This window comes from Aquarana catesbeiana, linkage group LG12 (genome assembly GCF_042186555.1).
Source record: "Aquarana catesbeiana isolate 2022-GZ linkage group LG12, ASM4218655v1, whole genome shotgun sequence".
Classification (NCBI taxonomy): domain Eukaryota; kingdom Metazoa; phylum Chordata; class Amphibia; order Anura; family Ranidae; genus Aquarana; species Aquarana catesbeiana.
In genome coordinates this window covers 36869829-36897141 of record NC_133335.1, presented here as the reverse complement: position 1 = coordinate 36897141, position 27313 = coordinate 36869829, and the positions used below count along the sequence as shown (strand labels likewise).

General features: G+C 44.5%; 1 protein-coding gene across 1 annotated transcript in view; it reads right to left on the bottom strand.

The window, feature by feature from the left end:
- Positions 1-21492, bottom strand: part of LOC141114100 (serine/threonine-protein phosphatase 4 regulatory subunit 1-like) — a 75726-nt gene extending 54234 nt beyond the window's left edge. Inside the window, exons 1-4 of the mRNA XM_073607577.1 lie at positions 21386-21492; positions 13783-13827; positions 2837-2969; positions 833-939 (exon numbers count right to left, since the gene is read on the bottom strand). Coding sequence (XP_073463678.1) covers positions 833-939; positions 2837-2969; positions 13783-13827; positions 21386-21392 — 292 coding nt within the window. The 5' untranslated portion in view covers positions 21393-21492. The remainder of the gene's footprint in view (positions 1-832; positions 940-2836; positions 2970-13782; positions 13828-21385) is intronic.
- Between the last annotated feature and the right edge of the window lie 5821 nt (positions 21493-27313).

Sequence of the window (27313 nt, the reverse complement as noted above, 5' to 3'; positions counted from 1 at the left end):
ACTACACACTGCAGAGCTCAGTGAGGAGAGTTCTGAGAACGGATTGGAGGGAAGGCACACATCCCCCCCTTTACACAGCACACAGGAACAGAGCTGAGGCTGTCAATCACAGGCTGTGCTGAGCTCCCTCCCCTTCACCTTTTTTCTCTTGATGTCAGAAACATGTCAGAAGTGACTCATGCAGATAGCATACAACGAGGCAGCACAGAAATTACATTTAGTGCTCTGGATTGAGACAAGTACACACTATAGATGGATATGCTTTGTTCATATTTTATGTCTGAGGTTTAAAACCACTTTAATTGTGCATATAACACCAATAATTAACTTCCACCACACAGTCTTTATTCTGTCCCCATATAATACATAGAGGCTGTGCTTTCTGACTAAGGCTCCATGTACACTAGCAGCTCCTAAACTTGATTATGGAAACTTTTGGCTTTTTTTTTGCCAAAGCTCCTAAACGCAACTCCATAAAAGCTTATGTGTCAATGTACACATAGACTTTTAGGATTGTTTAGGAGCTGCTGAGGTTAGGAAAGGTTCAACCTCCCCTAACCTCCCTCTCCTGAACGCAGAAAAATCACGTTAAGGATAGGACATTTTTGACCTCCGGCCGCAAAAACGTGGCGCGATTTTACCACGTTATCCATTTTCTCGCGGCCGGCTGTCAAAGTAGTTGAAGTGTACATTAAGCCTAAGTTTGCCACATAGTAGTTGGGGACTGATAGATCTATCTTTCCAAAATGTGTTGACATTTAACCACAGCAACCAATGGAAGCTTTGTCATAAAAAGCAGTACAACACAAACAGCGAAGACCCCAGTACTGACCCGAGTCCTCCGACAGGCGAACAACGATCTCCATGACTGTGAGGAAGTCATCTTCTGTACTGCTGAAGTCTCTCAGCACATCCAGCAACCCACGTGCGATGATCTGTCTGTAGGAGAAGTATAGGGACACTGATTTAAAAGCATGTAGACAGCGGGCTTTTCAGTGGACTGACATAACGGAGGTTCCAATGAATGAACATTGCTTGCTTTTATCGGGCTGTTTATGGCCAGCTTTAGAATGACAGGGGTTAGGTCAATGAGCCCGTGGAAAGAGTTTACACTGGTTTTAAGAGGCAACTTAGCTGGACGCAAGAAAGCAGGATCATCAGGGACAACAAAGTCTTTACACAAAGCATTTCCAACCTTCACTTATATTGGATGGGTGGATGGCACTGTAAGTGCAGTGTGCACCACAACAACTATATGCCAACAGTGGGCACATGATATGACATCAGTCCTGAATGCATGCTTCATGGTGTATACATCAGAATATCTGAAGCTTAGATTATATATTCACAATTTCTTAGGGGCTATTTCAATGGACTCATCCCAGTGCTAGGCAATTTCTATGTAGCTATTTCAAGACAATGGGAGCCAATGGCTGCGCTACTCTCGATCTATCCAATCAACAGCCAAGAACCCCCTAGCAGAGAGACGGCGCGTCCCCGTGGGACAAGTTCCAGGGTTCAGGTAAGTAAAACAGGAGGGCTGGGGGGCTGGTCACTGACAGGTGTTTTTTCACCTTAATGCGAAGGATGCAACAACACGAACCTTTACAACCCCTTTAAATAGGGACATGCACATTTTTGATGCGTTGTTTCGTTCTGGTGCATTTTTGATGAGCTTTTTCCGTGTTCCAGTACAGTCCAGAGCAGGAAAAATGCAGCATGCCCTACTTTATTTTTTTCCTGAAACGCACTGGAACTGTCCACGCTGGGGTGAACTTTGCCATTGGAAACCATATAACCTACTTACCATGCGTTTTTGATGCAGAAAATGCACTGGACTGCACGTGGTTTGAACTGGCCACTTATGCATTTCTTATGCCCCATACACACGGTCGGATTTTCTGACGGTAAATGTGTGATAGGACCTTGTTGTCGGAAATTCCGACCGTGTGTGGGCTCCATCACACATTTTCCATCGGAATTTCCGACACACAAAGTTTGAGAGCAGGATATAAAATTTTCCGGCAACAAAATCCGTTGCCAGAAATTCCAATCATGTGTACACAAATCCGACGGACAAAGTGCCACACATGCTCAGAATAAATGAAGAGACAAAAGCTATTGGCTACTGCCCCGTTTATAGTCCCGACGTACGTGTTTTACGTCACCGCGTTCAGAACGATTGGATTTTCCGATAACTTTGTGTGACCGTGTGTATGCAAGACAAGTTTGAGCCAACATCCGTCGGAAAAAAATCCATGGACTTTGTTGTCGGAATGTCCGATCAATGTCCGACCGTGTGTACGGGACATTAGTGTGTTTTCAGTTTTACATAAACACAGTACAGTCCATTTAAGATGCTTTGCTATGGATGTAGTTCACATTTGTGCATTTTATGGAAATGGCCAGGGATTTTTTTTTCTGGTTTTTGCTTCCACAGACTTCAATGGATCAAAAATATGTATTGAAAAATCGCAAAATGCACCTGGAATATGCAAAACTGCAACCTGCATAGGTGTGAACCAGGCCTCAAACAATGAGGATGATTTACTAAAACTGGAGAGTGCAAAATCTGGTGCAGCTGTGCATGGTAGCCAATCAGCTTCTAACGTCATCGACATTAAAACCTGGAAGGCGATTGGTTTCTTATGCAGAGCTGCACCAGATTTTGCTCTGTCCAGTTTTAGTAAATCTCCCCCCACTGTATAGGAATGGCAGCACTTGACTTGTCCTGAAATTAAAGAAGCCACCAGGTTATTTTACCCACCCAGAACTGGACTTTTTTTTTCATTTTTTTGGTGGCATCTTTCTTTAACAGCAAGGTCATAGCATTTACCTGTTGAATATATTATCACTAAAGGCGTATTTTTCCAGGCGTGCCAGGGGTGTGAGGTTGTCCTGCCCGGGAATGTCCAGGAAAGCACTTATCCTCATGCTTTCACAGTCTGGTCCATAATCCTCGAAGCCAACTTAAAGAAGAAGAAGAAGAAGAACAAAGAGAAGTGTTACGTTTCCCAATAGTAAGGATCAGACCTGTCTGGGTGTTACGTTACTCGGTGTGTGTCGGACGTAGGGGTGTCCTGTATCCACACCTATAGACGGAGCGTCTGGCGGGCAGACTTGGGTTACACAAACCAGCCCACGGAGATATTTAAGCTAATTTGTATCCAGCTCGGAGATAGTGATCTGTTAAGATGCTCAGCCCTGCTACAGGTTTCAAGAGCACAGCACTAATCCCCCTTAACGTGAAGTGTGAGCAGAATTTTAATTCCTACTCAGGAGGAATTACAGGAGATTTTCCTGCCCAGTTTGCCCTTCCTTTCCAGCCTGACACGGACTCAGACAGCATGGCTCCCTCCATTTCTTAGAAATAAGGCTTGGGGCGCTGCACTTCCATCACGGCTAAAGTGTCCTAAAAGTTCTGTCATTTGTTTTCACTTATTCCTCAATAAAACTATGGCTGACACTCTATCCAAACCATATCCTTTTTTTTTTTTTTCTTTTTTTTTCACTTTTTTTTTCTTTTTTTTTTTTACTTTTTTTTTCTTTTTTTTTACTTTTTTTTTCTTTTTTTTTTTCCTTGATAGAGTGGGGGGAGCAATTAGAACCCCTGTCAAGTTTTCACTGCTACCTGGGGGGAAATTTCCCCTCACTTACTCTCCTGGGGGCAACAGTTGCACCAGACAGGAAATGGGGGGAACCCCCCCCCCCCCCCCCCAACAGAAACACAGATAATAAAGAACAATGCTATCTTTAGTAGCGATTAGTAGGAGATTTTAACCACTTGAAGACTAGGCCTATTCTGTCACTTTTTGTTTACAAGTTTAAATCGGTATTTCGTGCTAGAAAATTACTTATAACACCCAAATATTATATATTTTTTTTTAAGCAGAGACCCTTGGGAATAAAATGGCAATCGCTGCAATTTTTTTTATGTCACACGGTATTTGCGCAGCAGTTTTTAAACGTTTTTTTCTTTGGGGGGGGGGGATACATTTTAATGAATAAAAAAAAAAAGGATTCTGGGAAGAATGAGAATCACGATTTTCTAGAATAAAGATCACGATTCTCGCGGCGCATCATCTTTTACAATATACAAAAAAATTGGGCTAACTTTACTGTTTCGTTTTTTTTTTTTTTTTTTATTCATCAGTGTATTTCAGGGATATGCAATTAGCGGACCTCCAGCTGTTGCAGAACTACAAGTCCCATGAGGCATAGCAAGACTCTGACAGCCACAAGCATGACACCCAGAGGCAGAGGCATGATGGGACTTGTAGTTTTGCAACAGCTGGAGGTCCGCTGATTGCATATCCCTGGTGTATTTATTCCCCAAAACACTGCATTTGAAAGACCGCTGCGCAAATACAGTGTGGCATAAAAAAATTGCAGCAACCACCATTTTATTCTCTAGTATCTCTGCTAAAAAATATATATATAATGTTTGGGGGGTTCTAAGTAATTTTCTAGCAAAAAATAATGATTTTAACGTGAAACCAACAAGTGTCAGAAAAGGGTTCCGTCTTAAAGTGGTTAAACTTCCCTCATTTACAGACCGACGTTCATTCCTTTGATCTAAAGCACAAAATGTTACAATGTTTATAGTTTGCTCAGCTGCTGAGGAAAGTTGTGATACTTGGCAGACTGTCTGTTTTTTTGTTTTTTTGACAGCTGTTGGCTTGAGCAGAGAACTCTGCATAAATGGAAAATGCTTTGTTAAAATCATGTGAAGGGAAAGAATCGTGATCTCGATTCTTAACAATTAATAGTGCAGCTCTACAATATGTACCTCAATTTTTTGTAAAATATGAAAAATGATGTTATGCCGAGGAAATAGATACCGAACATGTCACGCTTTAAAATTGTGCACGTTCGTGGAATGGCACAGTATTTAAAAATCTCCACAGGTGGCGCTTTAAACGCCTTTCCAGGTTACCCTTTTAGAGTTACAGCGCTAGAACTATTGCTCTCGCTCTTATGTTTGTGGTGATACCTCACAAGTGTGGTGCGAACACCGCTTACATATGCGCGTGCGATTTACGTATGCGCTCGATTCTGCACTGAGGGATGGGGGCACTTAAATTTTTTTTATTTATTTAAATATTTTTTTATTTTTACACCTGTCCCTTTATTTTTTTCTATTTGTTCACTTTTATTCCTATAGCAAAGAATGTAAAGTTTGCTTGTAATAGAAATAAGGATGACAGGTCCTCTTTATGGAGAGATCTGGGGTCAAAAAGACCCCAAATCTCTTCTTTACCTTTAAAAGAAAAAAAAATATGTTTTTGATCTTTTGCTTTAAAAAAAATTTGTTTACTTCTACCCTGGACCGGAAGTGACATCATGATGTCGCTCTGGTCCTCCAAGGCCATAGAGGGGATCAAAGACAATCTAGTCTTTTATCTCCTCTGTGACCATCCAGCCGCACCGTTGGATCGTTTCTCAGGCGAGCTGGCGGAAACGGTAAGCCCAAGCCCATGTCCCCTCCCAGCGCTTCTGAAAGTGTTCCAGCGGCTCATGAGCCGTTCGGAACACTTTCATAAGAAAGCCAGCCGCTGGTTAAAAAAAAGAACAATATCTTCACTTGAAAACCGCAATGTACATATACATATCGCGGTCGGCAAATGGTTAATTGTGTCTGTGTTGGTGATGTTCCCTCACTTCCTGTCTGGTGACATGGATATGGGAGTAAAGCTTGCCATAGATAGACTGAAATTCAGCTGGTCTATCAATGGCCTTTCCCACTCAAAATAATGCGATCTATCAATCAACTTCTGATGTACGGGACGTTGGAAAAATTTCATTGGATCCAAGCCTGCAGCGCTGATCAGTGTATCCTGACGGCTGTAAGAATACAATAGCACGGCGGAGGGGAGCCCTCCATCCAACTCCAGCTTGTGTGGATGGGGGAATCCGTTCAGTGTTTTTTTGTTTAACCCTCTGGCTGATCGAGAAAAAAAAAAAACAATCCATCGCTATAAAAATCTTTCTAATGGTGGCCACACATGCTTCAATAAATGATCAGTTACTTTTCCTATTGATCTCTTCCTGTCAGTATAATCGATCTAGGGTCAACAACCACTGATATGCCATACACAGGAAGTGGATTTGGATCAATAGTTAAGCTACATAAGTTATTGATCATATCTTTGCGTCCACTATGTAATCTCATAATCTGATCGACAGAAATACAATCACATTCATGAACAATGTATCTCAGTGTTGGCAATTATTTTATTTTATTTATTTTATTTCAGTTACTTATATAGCGCCGTCAATTTTACGCAGCGCTTTACATATACATTCACATCAATCACTACCCTTAAGGAGCTTACAATCTTACACACATTCATACATACTAGGGGACAATTTAGATGGGATCCAATTAACCTACCAGCATGTCTTTGGAGTGTGGGAGGAAACCAGAGTACCCGGAGGAAACCCACGCAGGCACAGGCAATTGATGCAGAATAATCCAAAATTTTCCACCCTGGCCGATCAATTTAGTTTGATCGAATCCAATCAAAATAGAGTCTAAATTGATGGCATGAGAAGTTATTGCGATTTGATTGATTGCAAATTGAATCACACGTTGATCAGATAAAAAAAAATATCATAGCATGTATGACCGCCATAATAGAGCCGCTTTCAGTGACATGGGAACGGTAAGTAAGGGAAAATCTCTCCCATGAGGACACAGAAAGCAGTAAAACCTGACAGGGAACCTAACCCATCCTAACCCAATCCATAACTAAAAAAGAAGTCTGGGGTTTAGGCTCACACTTGTAATGCGACTTTGGCCACTAAATTTGGCCGCACTCCAAGTCACACTCCATGTTTTTCCATAACAACCGTTCATATATGTGAATAGCAGCGACTTTAAAAAGGTTCCTGCACTACTTCGGTCTGAATTTCATGCGACTTGAGTGCCATAGACTGCAATATAACCCCTCAAAAGTCACATGAAAGTCATACATGCGACAGTTGTGCAACAGTTGCCCATTAACACTGGTCAAAGTCGCATCCAAGTCGCACCCATCCAAAGTTGCATGACTTTGGAGTGGTGCCAGTGTGAACGGAGCCTTAAACATGTCCCGTGTTTTTTGCAGTTGTCTGCACTGATTAGCATGCCGCCCTTTGGACTGTTGTTTTACATGCAAAGTTCTCCTTGTCCTTCCTTTCCCTGTAAAGATCACTGCCTGCAACCTTCATGGTGAATGATTAACGCCGGTACCTATAGATTCCACCATGTGATCCCAGAGGGAAATGACATCAGAGGACCATAATACTTATGTCAATAAAAACACAAGGAGATCAGGCTGTGGAGGCTTCCAACTTTCCCAACGTAAATACAATAAAAAAATCACACAATACAAAATAAACTGGAGGTGTAATATTAGACACATAGCCAAAAATACATGCAATATTAAAGAGATGAACGTCAACTGAGGGGAAACAAAAGCCTGTTTTTAGCTACAGTATTAGTCTTAGCCTGGGTTCACACAGAAGTGGTGTGGGGAATCGTATGTGACTCAGACAGGAATTGCACCGCATTCCTGTTAAATTCACATGCCATTCTTTGCAGTGTGATTTGAGCCCATTCATTTTGTATGGCTCAAAGCGCACCGCATGAAAAAGGTGCATGCACCTTTTTTTTTTTTCTGCACTGGAATCAGAACGCACCTATGCAATCTGATTCTGCCAATTTTTTTTTTTTTTTTTAAATAACAAACATGTTATACTTAGCTCCACTGTGCAGCTCGTTTTGCACAGAGTGGCCGCGAACCTGGTCTTCTGGGGTCCCTCGGCGGCTGTCTCGGCTCCCCCCGCAAGGACTCAACACTTTCATGCGAGCTCCCTCGCATGGTGTTTAGTTCTTGCGGGCGCGCTCCCGTGATACAGCCGGCGGCTATAGCCGCTGACAGTATCACTCAGCCCCGCCCCCCCCGCGTCATTGGGTGTGATTGACAGCAGCACGAGCCAATGGCTGCGCTGCTTTCAATCCATCCACTTTAGCCAGTCAACGGCCAGGCTGAGCGGCGAAGAGGAAATTGGGGGCGAGCGCAGCAGGTGAAGGGGCTCAGGTAAGTAAAATGGCGGGGCTGGGGGGGGGGCGGTATTAGCAGATGTTTTTTCACCTTAATGCATAGGATGCATTAAGGTGAAAAAATGTGAACCTTTAACATTGACACCCACAGCGGTTTGCAGGAACGGAATGCGAATGTGATGCAGTGTGGCAAACGCACCAGAATAGCTGTGAAATCCTGCACCACATCAGTGATAGTAAAGAGCAATGTTCATGAGAACAGAGAGCACACATGAGCCCTGACAAAAAAATGGTTTTAGGCCCCTGATCGGATACACCGGTCAGTTTTTCAGGCAGACCTGATTGGACCATCTATTGCTCTCTATGGAGCGGCGGATATTTGTGGACACAATGGCATCAGATCCAATCCTGTTGGCTAAAAGCAGTTCCATCCGGTGGATCGGATTGGATGGCAGTCAGTTTCTATCTGACTGACCCATAGAGGACAGCGGGCTGTGTCCGTGTCCGCTCTACATCACTGAAGCGGACACAGACCTGTCATCCGCCTGCTTAGTGGAGATCAGCGGAGAGATCCCCCGCAAAGCAGGTGGATCCCCTTGATGGAGCCCGCCCCATCTAAAAGGGGCCTTAAAGGGCTTTCCTAGAAAGGGAAATAATAAAAGTGTACCAAACGTGAATAGAAACGAACACAGAATGAACAAGGTGCTTGCACTTTATAAGCTACTTTCTGTGTGACCCACTTCTCTCCATTGGCTGCATTGTCTTTCTGCAGCTTCTCCTACTTTGGATCATTAACACATAGGGGAAGATGTACTAAAGGCAAACAGATTGATCACTTTGTAAGTGAAGCTGCATTAGTTTTCCCCAGTGCTTAGTAAATGTTGAGAAGCTTCACTTTGTAAATACCCAATCAGATGCAAGGAAAATTAAAAAAAAAAAAAAATCATAATTTGTGCTTGCACATGATTGGAAGATGGAAATCAGAAGAGCTTCACCACATTCATTAAGTTCTGGTGAAAATGAGTGCAACTGCACTTGCAAAGTGCCCAGTCTATTTGTATTTAGTAAATCAAATCTTATGTCTGTTGTGCTGCTTGATCTGCATATATTGATACATAGAAAAATGATTCTCTATGTACCCTCTTCACACCATACATGTGTGGTGATGTGCACCGTGTAATCATATTTGTACACAGTGCAGCTCACAGCATGTCACTGCAACGAGTCACAACCTGTTCTCTGGTACATAGTACATAACTAAAAAAAAAAAAAAAAAAAAGGAGGAAAAGAAGTAAACATTGAGGTTTTGTAACAAGGTATTGCACTGCCCCTACACGATGTAGACCAGCGCGCACGCGTTTTAGTGTACAAGTTGGTGTAAGCAAGCTCTTACTCTGCCTGTGATTCTGGTACACTGTTGGTAGACTCAGGTTTAGATAGCTGTGCAAACAATGGAAAACCAGGCTCTGATAACTAAAACATACATTCCTGACCTTAGTGTTAAAGGGAACTCGTGTTTTGCTGCACCGTGGGCGTGCGGGCGCACTGGCGTACGTTGTGTAGGGGCTGTGAGGGCCGGTCGGGTGTGTCAATACAGCGAATCAAGCCGTTTTTTCTTTATTGGAATGGTGCAGTGACATTCAGTGGTGTGCCTGGCACTACATGAACAGGGCGTTTACATAAATTACAACTGTGCCCTTGCCTTGAGCCTACGTTTATCTACAGTTGTTTACCGCCTGCTCCTCTTCAATAAAAACCTCCACTCCCTTGGCCCGTGTGAATCCGATCTTTGCAGGTTCTCCTCTTACCTATCTCTTCAGAGTCACTTACAACTCCTCTTCCTCTTTCAATATTTCCTATCTTTTCTATTCTCTATCTACAACTTCTCCCCGGATCACCAGCCTCCCATGCCTTCAAAGACCATTTCTTTGCTGATGACACCACAACTCCTGTCCTGAGCTGCAATCATCAACCTTCATCACAAAATACCAAACAAATGGTCCTCCCAGCTCCTCCCAAGACCTTCTGCTCTCTAGCTACCTTTTTACCTCTTCAGACACAAGTAAAGGCGCAAGAAACCTAGAACCACTAGTATCCCCAAAGCAATACAGTCTGTTATGGGATACACAGACTGACGTGTGTCGTCATCCTCTGTTACCATCCTTCCCGTTGCGCCTCACGCCTCGCTCTGAGTCTCTCCACTGAAGACTGCTTTTTCCTCTACAGCGGTGGATTTCCATGCAGACAGCGCCCGTGCATGAAGGACCGAGGAAGCAGGACCGTCATCACCAGGACTCACCCTTATTGGGACCCACATGCCTATACTTACTACCTAAATGTGAGTTTGTTAACCTTATGTATCATTAAAAGTTTTTAAACGTCTACACTCAGAGGCGCCTCTCTCCTTGTCCTTTTCACCTCTTCCCATGTCCACCTCCAGAACTTCTCCAGAGCCTCTCCCATCCCCTGGGTCTCCAAACACCAATCTGTCTAACTATCTCCTACTATGTCCCCCTTACACAATCCCAAAAAAAGCATCTCTTCAGTGAGGCCAAGTGTTTGGGATGATCTGATGGAAAAAGTACAGTTTATTTACAGTGCCTTGAAAAAGTATTCATACGCCTTGAAATTTTCCACATTTTGTCATGTTACAACCAAAAATATAAATGAATTTTATGTGATAGACCAAGACAAAGTGGCACATAATTGTGAAGTGGAAGGAAAATGATAAATGGTTTTCAACATTTTTTACAAATAAATATGTGAAAAGTGTGGCGTGCATTTGTATTCAGCCCCCTTTACTCTGATACCCCTAACTAAAATCAAGTAGAACCAATTGCCTTCAGAAGTCACCTAATTAGTACATAGAGGCCACCAGTGTGTAATTTAATCTCAGTATAAATACAGCTGTTCTGTGAAGCCCTCAGGGGTTTGTTAGTGAACCTTAGGCTTCATGTACACGGGATGTTTTTACAACCTCTCTAGAATGATTTAACTTGACAGATAGTAACCCACGTTTAAAACGTCCGTTTTGCCGCATTTACATGCCGCGTTTAAAAAAAAAAATGTTTGGGTTTTTTTTTCAAAGTAGCCAAAAATGAAAAATGCCTGAAACACAGCTAAACGCGAGTTACTGCTACAATGGAATGGTTTAGATCAAAGCATATTCATGTGTTAGAATTGCCCAGTCAAAGTCCAGACCTAAATCCTATTAAGAATCTGTGGCAAGACTTGAAAATTGCTGTTCACAGACGCTCTCCATCCAATCTGACAGAGCTTGAGATATTATGCAAAGAAGAATGGGCACAAATCTCACTCTCTAGATGTGCAAAGCTGGTAGAGACATCCCCAAAAAGACTTGCAGCTGTAATTGCAGTGAAAGGTGGTTCTACAAAGTATTGACTCAGGGGGGCGCCATACAAATGCACGCCACACTTTTCACATATTTATTTGTAAAAAAGTTGAAAACCATTTATCATTTTCCTTCCACTTCACAATTTTGTGCCACTTTGTGTTGGTCTATCACATAAAATCCATTTACATTTTTGGTTGTAACATGACAAAATGTGGAAAAGGCATATGAATACTTTTTCAAGGCACTGTAAATAAACTGTACTTTTACTTTTTCCACCAGCTCATCCCCAACACTTATTACCTTTTGTCTCTCTTGGCCCTTCTTCCTTTTAGATCAGGGGTCTTCACACTTTCTAAACAAACGACCAGTTTACTGTCCTTCAGACTTTAAGAGGGCTGGATGGTGGCCAGTGGGATTAGATAATGTCCTGGCAACAGTGTGAGGAATGGCGCTCCATCATTGGTGTCAGTGGGAGGAATAGTGCCCCACCATTGGTGTCAGTGGCAGGAATAGTGCCCCATCATTGGGGTCAGTGGCAGGAATAGTGCCCCATCATTGGTGCCAGTGGGAGGAATAGTGCCCCATTATTGGTGCCAGTGGGAGGAATAGTGCCCCACCATTGGTGTCAGTGGAAGGAATAGTGCCCCACCATTGGTGTCAGTGGAAGGAATAGTGACCCATCATTGGTGTCAGTGGTGGTCAGTAAGCAGCCGAATTTGATCATTCAGCTGCTGGGTTTCACACTTCCCGGAGTGCACACACAGGAAAGGGGCAGGAGGTGAAGGAGAAGATCGGCTCTCACCTCTCCCATCTATGTGAGGGAGGAGGGAGGGGGAACTGTCAGTGCAGGCTCTGGGCTGTACGAGAGAGATGCTCTCAGCTCAGAGTCCTGCTGAGGAGGCACTGATAGGTGGCGTTGATAAGCACTGATAAGCAGCACTGATGATCAGAGCCCTGATTATAAGTGTAAACAATGTACTGACAGTCTTGCTGGTTAACGGCTCTTCTTTCCTCACACAGACACAGCGTGGGAGGAAAGGACTGTCAATAACCGGCAAGCCAGTTTACATGTGATCAGCTGATCACATGGTAAAGGGCTGCTGTGACTGACCCTTTACCTTGATAAGTTGACAGCAGTCGCAGCGTGGTGGATGCACACCCCAGGGGGCACGCGGGAGGCAGGGTTCTGGGAGGATGTCCATGGACACCCTCCCCTAACCGGAAGCCCAGGGCTCGGATGGAAGGGGGTGGGGTCGGGGGGGGGGGGGCCCTGAATGTTCTAGTTAGGCCTCTGCTGTTTATTTTTTGTGACACAAACCGTTAGCGCTATATAAATCCTGTATAATAATAAAACTATAGTGTGGACAAACCCTTAAAGGATAAATTCACCTTTAAAGTGGTTGTAAACCCTTACAGACTACTTTGACCTACAGGTAAGCATAGATTAAGGCTTACCTGTAGGTCCAAGAAATATCTCCTAAACCTACACGATTTAGGAGATATTTGCAAAAAGACAGGCACCGCTGCCTACGGCGCATGTGCTGTAGACAGCGACGCGAAGGCGCACTGAGCATGCCGCTGCTAACGGCGATCTGCCGTTAGTGGAGGCTCCCGTGCGCATGCGTGGGAGTGACGTCATCGTGGCTCCGGCCAATCACAGCACCGGAGCCACGATACCCGGAAAGAAGATGGACGCTCCGTAGCAAAGGGGACAGCGGTGACATCACAGGCTCCTGTGTCAGGTAAGTGACACATAATGGGCTACTATGCGATGCATAGTAGCCCATTATGCTTTACCTTTGCAGGAAAACAAAGAGGAAGTAAAACCCATCAGGGTTTACTTCCTCTTTAAGACCATGTTACATGTTCCACCCATTTTCAGGGTGGAACATGTAACATGTTCCCAATGCTGCAGCCGCTGCCCAATTCTAGTCCCGAAGGCCTTTGCAGTTGTCGGCTTGTAGTTCTCAATGAACTACCATGGCACTGTGGAGTACCGTGGTAGTTCATCGATTCTTCCTGTCAGTGTATCTGCTTGCCCACACGCATACGGGAGCTACGGGTACACAGATACACTGACATGTCTGCAGGAGACCTGCATGGCACCAGTGATCTGCTGATCGCGGGTGCAATGCTTTACAGGCTGCAAAAAAATAATAAATGCACATTTTTTTACCTGCAAAAAAAAAAAGTGCATTTATTTATTTTAACATGAATCATCCTTTAAAGTCCTATTTCACAAGAGTTAAAAATACAGAAAAAACAGTAGTGATTAGTTAATAATAGAACTTGAAACACAGGCACTGGAGGAAGTAAGAGTCAAGTAAAAGGAGGAAGTGGAGGCGTACGGTGACGTACTACCCCCGCAATGTAGACTTACAGTCATCCAGATCATCTTGAAGGTCCACGAAGTAGAGAGGAATCCCTGAGAGGAAACACAGCAGGAAGTCAGCAAGACAGAACATTGACATGTAGGAGGACAAGGAAGGCAAATAACATTTAAAGGAACAGTCCATTCTATCTTCATGTGTATATAATGCAGTGAAGGCGAACCTTGGCACCCCAGATGTTTTGGAACTACATTTCCCATGATGCTCCACTACACTGCAGAGTGCATGAGCATCATGGAAAATGTAGTTCCAAAAACATCAGGGGTGCCAAGGTCCGCCATCACTGATATAATGTATAGAACTAACAAATACAGATTACAGGATGGAGATACAGTGCCTATAGTGAGGGGCATGGATAAAGTTCTTCAACAACCCTGTGTCCATTTTATATGCAAAATCACGTACCTGTTAGGCGGAGTCAGAAACTCTACACATAAAATTTGAGAAAATCAAACTTACGCCATCCCTTACTTACTCTTATCAGTAAACGACTTACCCTTAAAGTGATAATAAACTCTATATAGGATGCTTGGTCCTATGGAGCCCTGCTAGACCCACCCTTTTCATGAGGGCTCCCGGGAAGAGTACCATAAGAGAGAATGTAATGACGCAGCCTACCCGACAAACGACATGCCTCAGGTAAATGATTGAAGCGGTTTGCTTGGGCTGTGCATGCGCAATGGTGCTATGAATTATGGGATATGTAGTACGGAGGGAAGGGGATCAGTTAGCGTTCAGCTATGAGTGCGCACTCCCCGACCAGAAATTGAAGGGACGGATTTTGTCACATTGCCCCTCCTTCTGAGATACACCTCCAGGTATACTTATGGGGGCTGTGATGGTGTGGTGTCTTCATATATCAAGATGAAGGAAGTAACGTGGATTTTTTTTAAAGCAGTACTCCAGGCAAAAAACAACAAGATACAAACGGACAACCCCTTAAAAGATAAAATAACATAACCAGCTTTTACTGCAATACTCGGCTTCAATCCAGTGACTTCCCCTGCAGTGCTTTTCTCTGCCCATAGATGTCCTCAGTCTGATGACCAGCACACTTCCTCTGAGCTCTGATTTTCCTGGACCCGCCCCCCAGCCTGTGATTGGACAGTGAGAGGAAAGGCAGCAGACTGGTGAGCTCATCTCTGTGGCAATCTGCTCTCTCCTGCTATCAGCATGAAGTGACTGCCCCCTTGTACTTCTTCATCACTCCAGGCCTACTGTACATGGGACTACAAGAGGCTGATACAAATCAAATCCAGGTACTTACACTGCTTGCATTTACAAAATACATTTAAAAATGTATGCATGTCTACAGAGCCACGATCCGGCTCCCCCGTGTCAGCCAGTGCGGCTGCAGGGGAGAGGAGGGAGCACCAACAATGGATGGGCCATTGAAGCCTATGGGTGACATCACCCAACCATTGTGGGACTGCTCTGTACTCTCCCCTGCAGCCATCACTGGCTGACACAGAGGATCATGTGACCAGACTGGAGCGGCCTGATGATAAATAAGGTAAATATATACACCTTTCCTACACAGGTTAGCAAATATAGGTGTTAGGAGGGGGGGAGGGGACATTTTTAAGACTAGTTCAGGGTAATTTCTGCTGCAATTACTGCAAAAGTGCGGCAGCTGCAGGCGATGTAACTGTATGCCGCCGCCTGCTTCTGGGTTTTTGGGCGAGCATGTGCACGCCCCCCTGCTGACCTGTGCTGTGATTGGACACAGCATGAGTTTGTCAGCAGGTTACAGCCAATGATTTTTGCTCTATACCTGCTAATCGGCTGTGGCCAATTACAGCTCAGAGTTCTGTGTTTACAAACACACTGACAGGGATCTGGCTGTTTCTTCTCCCTGAAATCAACTCTGAGTTCAGGGAGAAAAAGCAGCCGGATCTGTGGGTTAAAGCAGCACACATTACACTTGTTAGGGACACAGTAAACCCCTAGATGTTAGTCCATTCCCAGCCAGTGTCATTAGTACAGTGTACAGTATTATTAGTGTCACTAGAGATGTCAGTGTCAGTTAGTGTCCCTCCCAGCCAGTGTCTGTTAGCACCAGATTTCCCACCACACTATAAGTCACTGATCCTCGCCCATTACTAGTATAGCTGTATCTGTATGGATCAGTATCTTGATCCCAATCAGAACTATACTAAATGTCCCCAATAACACAATTTGTTTTTTACTGAAAACATGCAGCAGAATATTTTTTGGCCTAAATTTGATTTTATTGGATATGTTTTATAACAGAAAGTAGAAATATATTTACATAATAAAAACTAAAAATCCCAGAGGTGATCAAATACCACCAAAAGAAATCTCTATTTGTGAGGAAAAAAATGATATCAATTTCATATAAGAACAGAGTAGCATGACCGCACAATTACCAGTTAGACCCCATTCACACTGAGGCTCTCGAAAACTGCCCATAAAATGTCAGGTGTTTTTGCGGCGCTTCTCAAGCGTTTTTGCGGCGCTTCTCAAGCGTTTTTGCGGCATGCTTTTTTTTTTTAAGGTCACGTGACCCAAAAGAACCATTTTGTGGCGCTTTTGAAGCGCTTCCCATTCATTTCAATGGACAGGGGCGTTTTTGAGATGCTTTTTTAAGTGCTCCAAAGATGCTGCTTTCAGGACTTTCTTCACCACCCCATTGTGAAAGGATCCATTGATATTAATGGGAAGCAGTTTTCAGGAGCTTTTTAGGCGCTTTTTTTTTTTTTTTTTGCGTGAAAGCGCCTGAAAAGCCTCTCGGTATGAAAGGGGTCTTAACCCCTTGCCAGCACCTTGCCTTACGTCGGCACAATGGCAGCAGTGGGCAAATGGGTGTACCTGTATGTCCCCTTTAAGAGCCGGGGATAGCAGGCGCGCGCACGCCGTGTACAGCAAGACCACGCCCCCAGGACTGGCGGACTCAATGTCACGGAGCGATCGTGTCACAGAGCCTCAGAAAGGGGAAGCGCCTATGTAAACAAGGCATTTCCCCGTTCTGCCTTGTGCCATGACAGAGATCACCGCTCCCTGTCATCGGGAGCAGTGATCGCTGTCATGGGACTTGAACCCCCTCCCCCCCCCCACAGCTGGAATCACTCCCTAGGACACACTTAATCCCTTCATCGCCCCCTAGTGGTTAACCCCTTCACTGCGAGTGTCATTTACACAGTAATCGGTGCATTTTTATAGCACTGATCGCTGTATAAATGCCAATGGTCCCAAAATAGTGTCAAAAGTGTCCGATGTGTCCGCCATAATGTCACAGTCACGATAAAAATCGCAGATCGCCGCCATTACTAATAAAAAAAAAAAAATGCCATAAAACTATCCCCTATTTTGTAGACGCTATAACTTTTGTGCAAACCAATATAATATTTTTTACCAAAAATATGTAGAAGAATACGTATAGGCCCAAAACTGGAGGAAAAAAAATGTTTTTTATATATATATTTTTTTTTTTTTTTGGGGGGGGGGGGGGATATTTATTATAGCAAAAAGTAAAAAATAATGCGTTTTTTTCAAAATTGTCGCTCTTATTTTGTTTATAGTGCAAAAAATAAAAACCGCAGAGGCGATCATGTGGGGAAAAAAGGACGTCAATTTTGTTTGGGTGCAACGTCGTACGACCGCGCAAGTGTCAGTTAAAAGCGACGCAGTGCTGAATCAAGAAAAGTGCTCTGGTCAGGAAGGGGGTCGGCACATGCAAATACAGGGATATCTCCTAAGCTGTGCAGGTTTAGGAGATATCCAGTGTAGCTACAGGTAAGCCTAATAATAGGCTTACCTGTAGTATAAAGTGGTTGTAAAGGGTTTACAACCACTTTAATACATTCTATGCATTAAAGGTGAAAAACCTCCTGTGCTGCAGTCGCACCGATTTGAACGGTTCCACTGTTGCAAATGGGGTGCGACTTGTCATGCAACTTTGAACTGTCACACTGGTGTGAACCAGGGCTTAGGATGTGATGACTACATTTGTTTTTTTTTTTTCCTTCTTAGGCTTTTTTTCTTTTTTATCTGGTGATCCGGTCAGTAAATCTGTTGCGTTTCAAAAGGATAACCTCTCTTGCAGATGTATCAGTTACAGGGATGAGAGAAACCATCTGACACGGACAGGGGTGCTTACAATGACCAGCTTCATGTAAAACCTTTATCCCAAAAGGAACAAGAAGTTTTGCTGTAACTGATTATAAAGCATTAGCTGCACTTTTTGGAAACTTCAGTCTTATTTCCATCTATTAAATCTTCTGCTCTTGTTGTTTTAACTTTAGATAGTAAAAATGTTTCTTCTGCCAGTAAGTACCTTATACAGCCCACTTCCTCTTTCTTGTCTGATCATTTGCCTAGGCTTATATCATCATGTACAGCTCTCTCTTTCGTAAGATTTTGCCAGGAAGGGAGGGTGGATGAGTCATAAGAGGGCCAATCAGAGCTGCAGAGCTGGAGGTGTGCCTCTGTGTAAATCCAGGAAGTGGACAGTCAGCAGCTTCAGCTGCCCACAGTTAAAAGGGCTGCAGCCAGACTCAGTGGAGGGAGATTTCTGCAGCATATTTGGGAAGTACAGAATCGCAGTATATATAAAATAATATGCAAAGTGGTTGGAGGGAAGCTTCAGAACAGCAAAGATGTTTTTATTACAAATGATGTGAGCAGACGGCAGTTATTCTTAATATCTGCTAGCACATCCAACACTTTCCTCCCCCCCCCAGACTGACAATGCTGCTGTTCAAACACACCCCCTGTGCTCCTTCATCCAGAGTAGGGGGCACTCTAAGGCTGGATTCACACCTAGGCATTTTTTGTGCTTTTTGCATTTTGCAGATTTGGACTACAGAACGTGTTCCATAGGAAACCATGTTAAATGGACTCTAGTGCAAAACTGCAAAATGCAAAAAGCACTAAAACTGCACAGGTGTGAATCCAGCCTCATACAGGAGGTGTGTTACTGGTCAGATCACCAGGTGAAAACAGAAGGAAAGAAGCCTAAAAAAAAAAAAAACAATGCAAGCACCGCCAATCCCCGCACATGCGCACCCAGTAAACTAGGGGGTTACATGGTGCCACAGTAAGGAATACGAGAGCACCCCCAATCCCTGTGCATGCGCACCCATGGCAATGAGTGCAATGTGCACAGGAATCGGGAGCCTCTTTTATTTTTAGCCCTTACTATGGTGACAGGTAAAGTAAAAGGATAACGGGCCGAGTGTGCAACGTTCCCATGTGTCAGAGAGTACCAGGAAGTAAAGGGACAGATCATCTTTCCAGGATAGGACCAGAGAATATGAAAGTAAACAAGAGCCGGCATTCACCAGTGAATATCTCTTTTTACAACATTGTCAATGTTGCCTTTATTTTATTTTCCCCAACTCAGGTGAAGTTCCTTTGGAAGAAGCTGTCTCCCAGCTCCTGAGTGTGCACTGCTGGAGCTCAGGCAGTTGACAGGCCAGGAATCCCACCGACTTCCCGACACTTCAGCTAAAGCATCAGGATTGAAGTACTGTATACAATGAGAAATGTGATGTATAGTGATAGTGAAGAGTGGGGTGTGAGCCCGGCCAGGACTGGGGGGGTCATGACGTTGTCAGACATGGAACTAATCTGATGGCGTTATGGTGAATTCACTACTCATTGTCTGCATGGAATACATAAAACCCCCCTTATTGACCCCGATCAATATATGGGCTTGTCTCCACTGGCAGCAAACAAGGCGGATTTGGGGTGTTTTCTTACACCCCAAAAAAATCCTGCACACCCACAACAATGCAACTGAAAGATACAGTCCACACAGACGGGGCAATGCAAAAAGTAAACACGGTGCAGCCAAAAGACGGCTACAGCACGAGCCTCCAGTTCTGGTAGAACATCCATTGGGGCCCATACATTGTTTACACTGATAATCAGTGCAGCCCCATAAATGCCACCCATCAGTGATGCTTTACCAGTGTCTCCTCATCAGTGCCCATGACAGCCTCATCGGCGCACATCAGAGCAGCCTCAAACATCAGAGCAGCCTCATCAACGCACATCAGAGCAGCCTCATCAGTGAAGCCTCATCGGTGCATATCAGTGCAGCCTCACTGGCGCACATCAGAGCAGCCTCATTAGCGCACATCAGTGCAGCCTCAAATATTAGTGCAGCCTCATCAGCGCACATCAGTGCAGCCTCATTAGTGCACACCAGTGCAGCCTTATTAGCGCACATCAGTGTAGCCTCATCAGCTCACATCAGTGTAGCCTCATCGGCGCACATCAGAGCAGCCTCATCAGTACAGCCTCACCAGCGCACCCTCATCAGTGAAGCCTCATCAGCGCACATCAGTGCAGCCTCATCAGTGAAGCCTCATTAGTGCACACCAGTGCAGCCTTATTAGCGCACATCAGTGTAGCCTCATCAGCTCACATCAGTGAAGCCTCATCGGCGCACATCAAAGCAGCCTCATCAGTGCAGCCTCATCAGCGCACATCAGTGAAGCCTCATTAGCGCACATCAGTGAAGCCTCATCAGTGCACATCAGTGAAGCCTCATTAGCGCACATCAGTGCAGCCTCATTAGCGCACATCAGTGCAGCGTCATCAGTGAAGCCTCATCAGCGCACATCAGAGCAGCCTCATCAGCAAACATGAATGTCACATCAGTGCACATAAAAACGCCTCTATGGGGTCTATGGTCTAGGTTTTAAAATAGAATTCCAGGTTACATGTAACTAATCTTAAAACTGTCCCCTCCCCCCTTCTAACACCTATGGTGACTAACCTGTGTATACTGTACTTACCTATTCTCAGCCCGCTCCTGTGATCCGGCTCCCCTGTTTCAGCTGCAGGGGAGAGGAGGGAGCACTGACAATAGAGATGCCTCTGGCCATACAAATACATGTAGCAAAAGTAAATAGAAAATAAATACACATGTGGCAGCACAGAACCCCCCTGTACCCAGCACATGGAGTGTGCCCTACACACGTGTGCCCAATCGCTCGCTCTCCAGCAGATAGAAGGTACCATACACGGTGTTTATATCTTTGTCAGGCATGTTGGAGTGATGGCCGAGATGGAACCGCTAGCCGGCCGGCCAATCATCTGGACTGAACTACTGCGCCCCCTTCTGCCCACCACCCAATCACATGATCACTGGGGCAGCCAATCACATGATCAGGAAGCCACTGTAACGCCATGTTGCACTCTTAAAGGGCCAGCAGGAAGGGTTAAAAAAAAAAACGTAAACGCGCGTTTGTGAGCGTTCAATAAGCAACGCGCCGACGTTCTTCACGATATACAACAAAATCCTGATGTCACCATAATCCCCCGATACAGAAACCGTACAACGCCACCGCACAGGACAGCGCTATGTACACAAATAACTGATTACAATACATATATATATAAATGATGACCTGGGGCTGTGCTACAACGCCACAGCACATGTCAGCACTATAATAATGTGTGTGTACATATCTATCTATATACATACAGTGTACAGGGGGGGGGGGCAGTCCATGGGACACAACAATGGGCCCCTACATCACACACACCAATCACCCCACACCCCCCATTACCAGCACACAGGACCCCACACCCCTCACACACACCTTACTGTACACTTACCGGCCATCTTGAGGGCTGAGCCGGGAGGACGGAAGCGCGTACCCTGCGCCCAGGCGCGTCCCCGAAGCTCGCCCCGCAGGTTGCGCGCTCCCGGCGGAGGGGCTGGGGCTGCGGGGCCGAGGGGTACGCGCGCAGCGGCGTTGGAGGATTCCCGTCACGTGACGCGCGCGCCCCCTAGCGGGGATTCCTAGCCTGGGCAAGCGGGTGCAGGGGATTGGCTGTTTACAGTTCCAAAGACTGTTGTGGCTTTTTTTCTTTCTTTTTTTTTTTTTTTTCGAAATGTAACATTGTGTGTTGTTTATGTTTTCTGACGGTAACTGTGTTCTGATCCATCTACAAAAAAAAAAAAAAACGATTGTTAATCACTTGATTGTTTCCTTTTTAAACGTAAAAAGAAGAAAAATGCAACATTGTATGTATAACAATATACAGTATATGTGTATATATCTATATACATATAGATATATCTATATACATATATCTATATGTATATAGATATATATCTATATATCTATATCTATATCTAGATATATAGATATAGATCTATATCTATATAGATCTATATCTATATCTATATAGATATAAATATCTATATCTATAGATAGATATAGATATATCCATATATAAATATATATAGATAGATAGATATAGATATAAATATATATTTTAACAATCATATAGTATAACTTTTTGTAATTATATCATATTTAATAATAATTTATATAATATATATAATTAATTTACAATTTTCAAATTATTATAAAATATATTAACGTATAGATATCGTGTTCCATTATCTGCCACTGATTAGAACTACAAAAAAGCACATTTTTAATCACTTATGATCACTATTTAAAAGAAATATACAAAAAAAAATACTGATTTCCTTTTAATAATAAAAATGCAATATTGTATATACAACAATATATCTTCCCCTCAGTCGGCAGCCAGTCATCCACAGGAGAGGACGCGATCGTCTCCGCCGCTCCCGGCGGGTCTGGTAAGCCGTGGAGACGAGGGGGGGGGGCACCTCTCCCCGATTAAAAGTGATCTTGTAGCGAATCCGCCACGGAGACCACTTTTATCTGAAAGCGAAACGCACGCCGTTCCCGAAAATACCGGGGTTATGGCAGATAGCTGCTGCAAAATACCGACGTACGGGTACGGCGATTTGCGTGAAGTGGTTAAATTACACACAAGTGGACTCTGTGTACTAATTAGGGGACTTCTGAAAACAATTGGTTCCACTAGATTTTAGTTAGGAGTATCAGAGTAAAGGGGGCTGAATACAAATGTCCTCCACACTTTTCACATATTTATTTCTAAAATAAATGTTGAAAACCATTTATCATTTTCCTTCCACTTCACAATTATGTGCCACATTGTGTTGGTCTATCACATAAAATCCCAATAAAATACATTTACGTTTTTGGTTGTAACATGAAAAAGGGGGTTTAAATACTTTATCAAGGCACTGTATTATATATATGTATTTACACTAGTGTCCCGTCACCATTAGAACTACAAAAAACTAAAAACTTTTAATCTCTTTTCACAGAAAAAAACACAAAATGCAACATTGCATATATAACATTATATATACAGTTTATATATATATAACTGTTTATATATATATATATATATATATATATATGTAAAATATATACGTATACTAGTGTTCTGTTATCACCATTAGAACTAGAAAAAAAAAATTTAATCACTTTTGACTAGGAATCATTAATTAACTTTTATATTTTACTATGCACAACATTTGTCCTCTATTTTGCAAAGCCCAATTTTTGGTAAAGGCCTCCCAGTTTCTTTTTTTTTTTTAACCTGTAGCTCTGGCTGCAATACTCACCTCCTTTCTCCTGCAGACTTTTAATTCCATCACTAGATGTCCTCAGTGTTTCTGGTTGGATGACTCCCAGAGGAGATCCTGTGAGTGCAGTGCGTCTTGGACCCGCCCCCTGGGAGCATCCTTACAGCGCCCTGCACTTAAAATACACCACTAGTCCGCTAGAGTTTAAAACTACCACTTCTGGGATTCAAACACCTCTGCTAGACAGCCATAGGTGTGTGCAGCCTATTGCATTAGGGTGCGCACCCCAAAGCTCAAACACACAAACACACACGCCTTTCTCTGCAGCCTCAGTTGCACTGGAAAGTGAATGAATGAGAAGTGCTCTGTCCTGAACGGCTTCCTGTTCATTCCCAAACTGAAACATAGTAAACACAGTTTACTATGCTTTGGTTATGAATGGACACAGGGAGTGAGTGTGTTCACTGTGTTCATTTAGAAAAGGAATGAGCCGGTAAATTAAATATTTACTAGCCCCTTCCAACACTCTCCATTCTGAAACATCCCTCGCAGCACTTTGGAGAAGAGAGGAGGGAAGCCAGCAGCAGTGCGGGGGTGGCGCAACACGGGGGGAAACCTGGCAAGGAGGGGGAATCGGCACCACACAAAGTGGCACGGCCCCTGCACATGCCTTCCAGCACTGCCAGAAGGGTGACACTTAGGGTTGCCACCTGTCCGGGTTTTGAATCATGTGTCCGGGTTTCCATCCCCCTGAAACCCGGACACATTATTCAGACATGAATGTAGCTCGGAACAGGGCCTGACAGGAGGGTAAGGGGGCACTATGTGTGCTGCATTACTATTCTCTTTGGCGTGCCCAAAGGTGTCCCAGGTCTGTTATCCTATAGTGCAGGGATATGCAATTAGCGGACCTCCAGCTGTTGCAGAACTAGAAGTCCTATGAGGCATAGCAAGCCACAAGCATGACACCCAAAGTAGTTTTGCAACAGCTGGAGGTCCGCTAATTACATATCCCTGCTATAGTGTATACTAAAAAAAAAAAAAAAATTGTTGTGCGCCGCTTTAATGTTCGGGTTTGGGTTGAAGAAAAAGTGGCAACCCCGGTGACACTACTTTTTATTTTAGACCTAAGGAATGCAGTGGTGTCACCTCCATGCCAACAGCCTTCTGTTTGGACAATGAACAGCAACCCGCTAATAAGTCATGAACCATACTCCGGTTAGCGGTCAATCTTTTCCTTATCAGCACATGTGCACTGTAGCAGGACCCGATTGGCTCCTGGGTCTCCTCTTCTAGTCTGCTAGACAGAATTAGGGATTTATGCTAGGTCAGATTCAGAATACTTTATTCATTCCAAAGGGAAATTATAAAGTAATTGTTAAAGGGGGCTTCCAGATTCCGATAAGCCCCCCGCCCGCAGACCCCCACAACCACCAGCCAGGGTTGTGGGGATGAGGCCCTTGTCTTCATCAACATGGGGACAAGGTGTTTTGGGGGGCTACCCCAAAGCACCCTCCCAATGTTGAGGGCATGTGGCCTGGTACGGTTCAGGAGGGGGGGGGGGCCGCACTCTCGTCCCCCCCTCTTTTCCTGCGGCCTGCCAGGTTGCGTGCTCGGATAAGGGTCTGGTATGGATTTTTGGGGGGACCCCACGCCGTTTTTTTTTTTTTTTTAGCGCGGGGTTCCCCTTAAAATCCATACCAGACCTGAAGGGTCTGGTATGGAATTTAGGGGGAACCCCACGTCAATTTTTTTTTTAAATTTTGGCTGGGGTTCCCCTTAATATCCATACCAGACCTGAAGGGCCTTGTATGGAATTTAGGGGGACTCCCACATCATTTTTTTTTTTTAATTTTGGTTCGGGGTTGCCCTGTGGGGAATTCCCATGCCGTTTTGATCAATGAACTTCTATGTGTATTGTCGGCAATGCAATAGCCGCGGTAGTTTTAAATGTGTTTTTTCCTTCAAAATGTCATTTTGCTGTCAGACTGTTCTAAACACGGGAAACATGCGCCCCTTTACAGGCATACTATAGACACCCCCCAGGTACGAAATTTAAAGGGATATTACACTTTTATTGTTTGACTTTAAGCATTATTAAAATCACTGCTCCTGAAAAAACGGCCGTTTTTAAAACTTTTTTTTGCATTGATTCATGTCCCCTGGGGCAGGACCCAGGTCCCCAAACACTTTTATTGACAATAACTTGCATATTAGCCTTTAAAATTAGCACTTTTGATTTCTCCCATAGACTTTTAAAGGGTGTTCCGCGGCATTCGAATTTGCTGCGAACACCCCAAATTGTTCGCTGTTCGGCGAACTTGCGAACAGCCAATGTTCGAGTAGAACATGAGTTCGACTCGAACTCGAAGCTCATCCCTGATAGAGACCCTGCAAGCTCCTTCAGCCCAAAAGGTGAAGCCATGTCCACCCCAGGAAGATGGTAGATCCTAGAAGTCTTTGCAGATCACCATAACAGGAAGCTTTCAATAAGCTTTCATCTCTACGCGGACGATACCCAAATCTACCTCTCCACCCCCCAACTCAACCCATCTGTCTCCTCACACATCATCAACTCGCTAACAGATATATCAGCCTGGATGTCACCTCACTTCCTCAAACTCAACCGATCCAAAACTGAACTCCTGATGTTTCCTCCCCCACATGCCCACTCCCCTGACTTCTCTGTCAAAATCGACGGATCAATTATCAACCCGTTCCCCCATGCCTAGGTCCTAGGTGTAATCCTGGACTCTGAACTATCTTTTCGGTCCCACACCCAATCGCTGTCCAAAGCTTGCCGCCTCAACCTCCGCAACATCTCCAAGATATGCCCCTTCCTAACCAATGACACCACAAAGCTTCTAATCCACTCCTTGGTCATCTCTCACCTCGACTACTGCAACTCTCTCCTCATTGGCTTACCTCTAAATAGACTATCCCCCTTCAGTCGTTCATGAACGCTGCTGCCAGGCTCATCCACCTTACAAACCGCTCTGCATCTGCTACCCCTCTCTGCCAATCCCTCCATTGGCTGCCACTCAACCAACGAAGCAAATTCAAGATACTAACAATAACTTACAAAGCCAACCACAATCTGGCCCCCAACTACATCTCTAACCTGGTCTCAAAATACCAACCAAATCGTTCTCTTCGCTCCTCCCAAGACCTCCTGCTCTCTCCATTTTCGGGCGCCGGGTATCTGAATTACACCAGCGGGGGTGGTTTTTTGGAAGCACTTGATTAGAGCCATAGGCTCTAATAGGTGCCCAAAAATGTGAACAGCGGGCGCAATGCTGTGCGTTCGCTGTTCACTCAGCTGTGTGTTAGCAAAGCGAAGGAATTCGCTTTGCTAACACTGATTCTGCCTCTCAGCCAATCAGGTTGCCGGGTCTGTTACCATTCACCTGATTGGCTGAAACAGCAGGCACTGTGATTGGACGCCTGAGAGAGGACGGAAGAAGACACGGAGGACGTGCAGGAGACCGCCGCTGACCCGCTCCGAGACAGGTAAGTGGCAGGCAGCATCTGATGGGGCACACTGGCAGAATCTGATGGGGCACAGTAGCGGCAATTGATGGGCCCACTGGCAGAAATTGATGGGCACAGTGTCAGCAATTGATGGGCACAGTGGCTGCATTTGATGGGCACAGTGGCAACGTTTGATGGCACAGTAGCTGTGTTTGATGGCACAGTAGCTGCGTTTGATGGCACAGTGGCTGCATTTGATGGGCACAGTGGCAGCATTTGATGGGCACAGTGGCTGCGTTTGATGGCACAGTGGCTGCAATTGATGTTTTTTTTTTTTCAGTTTGTTTGGGGGACGTGCAGGAGACCGCCACTGACCGGCTCCGAGACAGGTAAGTGCCGGGCAGCATCTGATGGGGCACACTGGCGGCATCTGATGGGGCACAGTAGCGGCAATTGATGAGCCCACTGGCAGAAATTGATGGGCAGTGTCAGCAATTGATGGCACAGTGGCTGCGTTTAATGGCACAGTAGCTGTGTTTGATGGCACAGTGGCAGCATTTGATGGGCACAGTGGCTGCGTTTGATGACACAGTGGCAGCATTTGATGGGCACAGTGGCTGCGTTTGATGGGCACA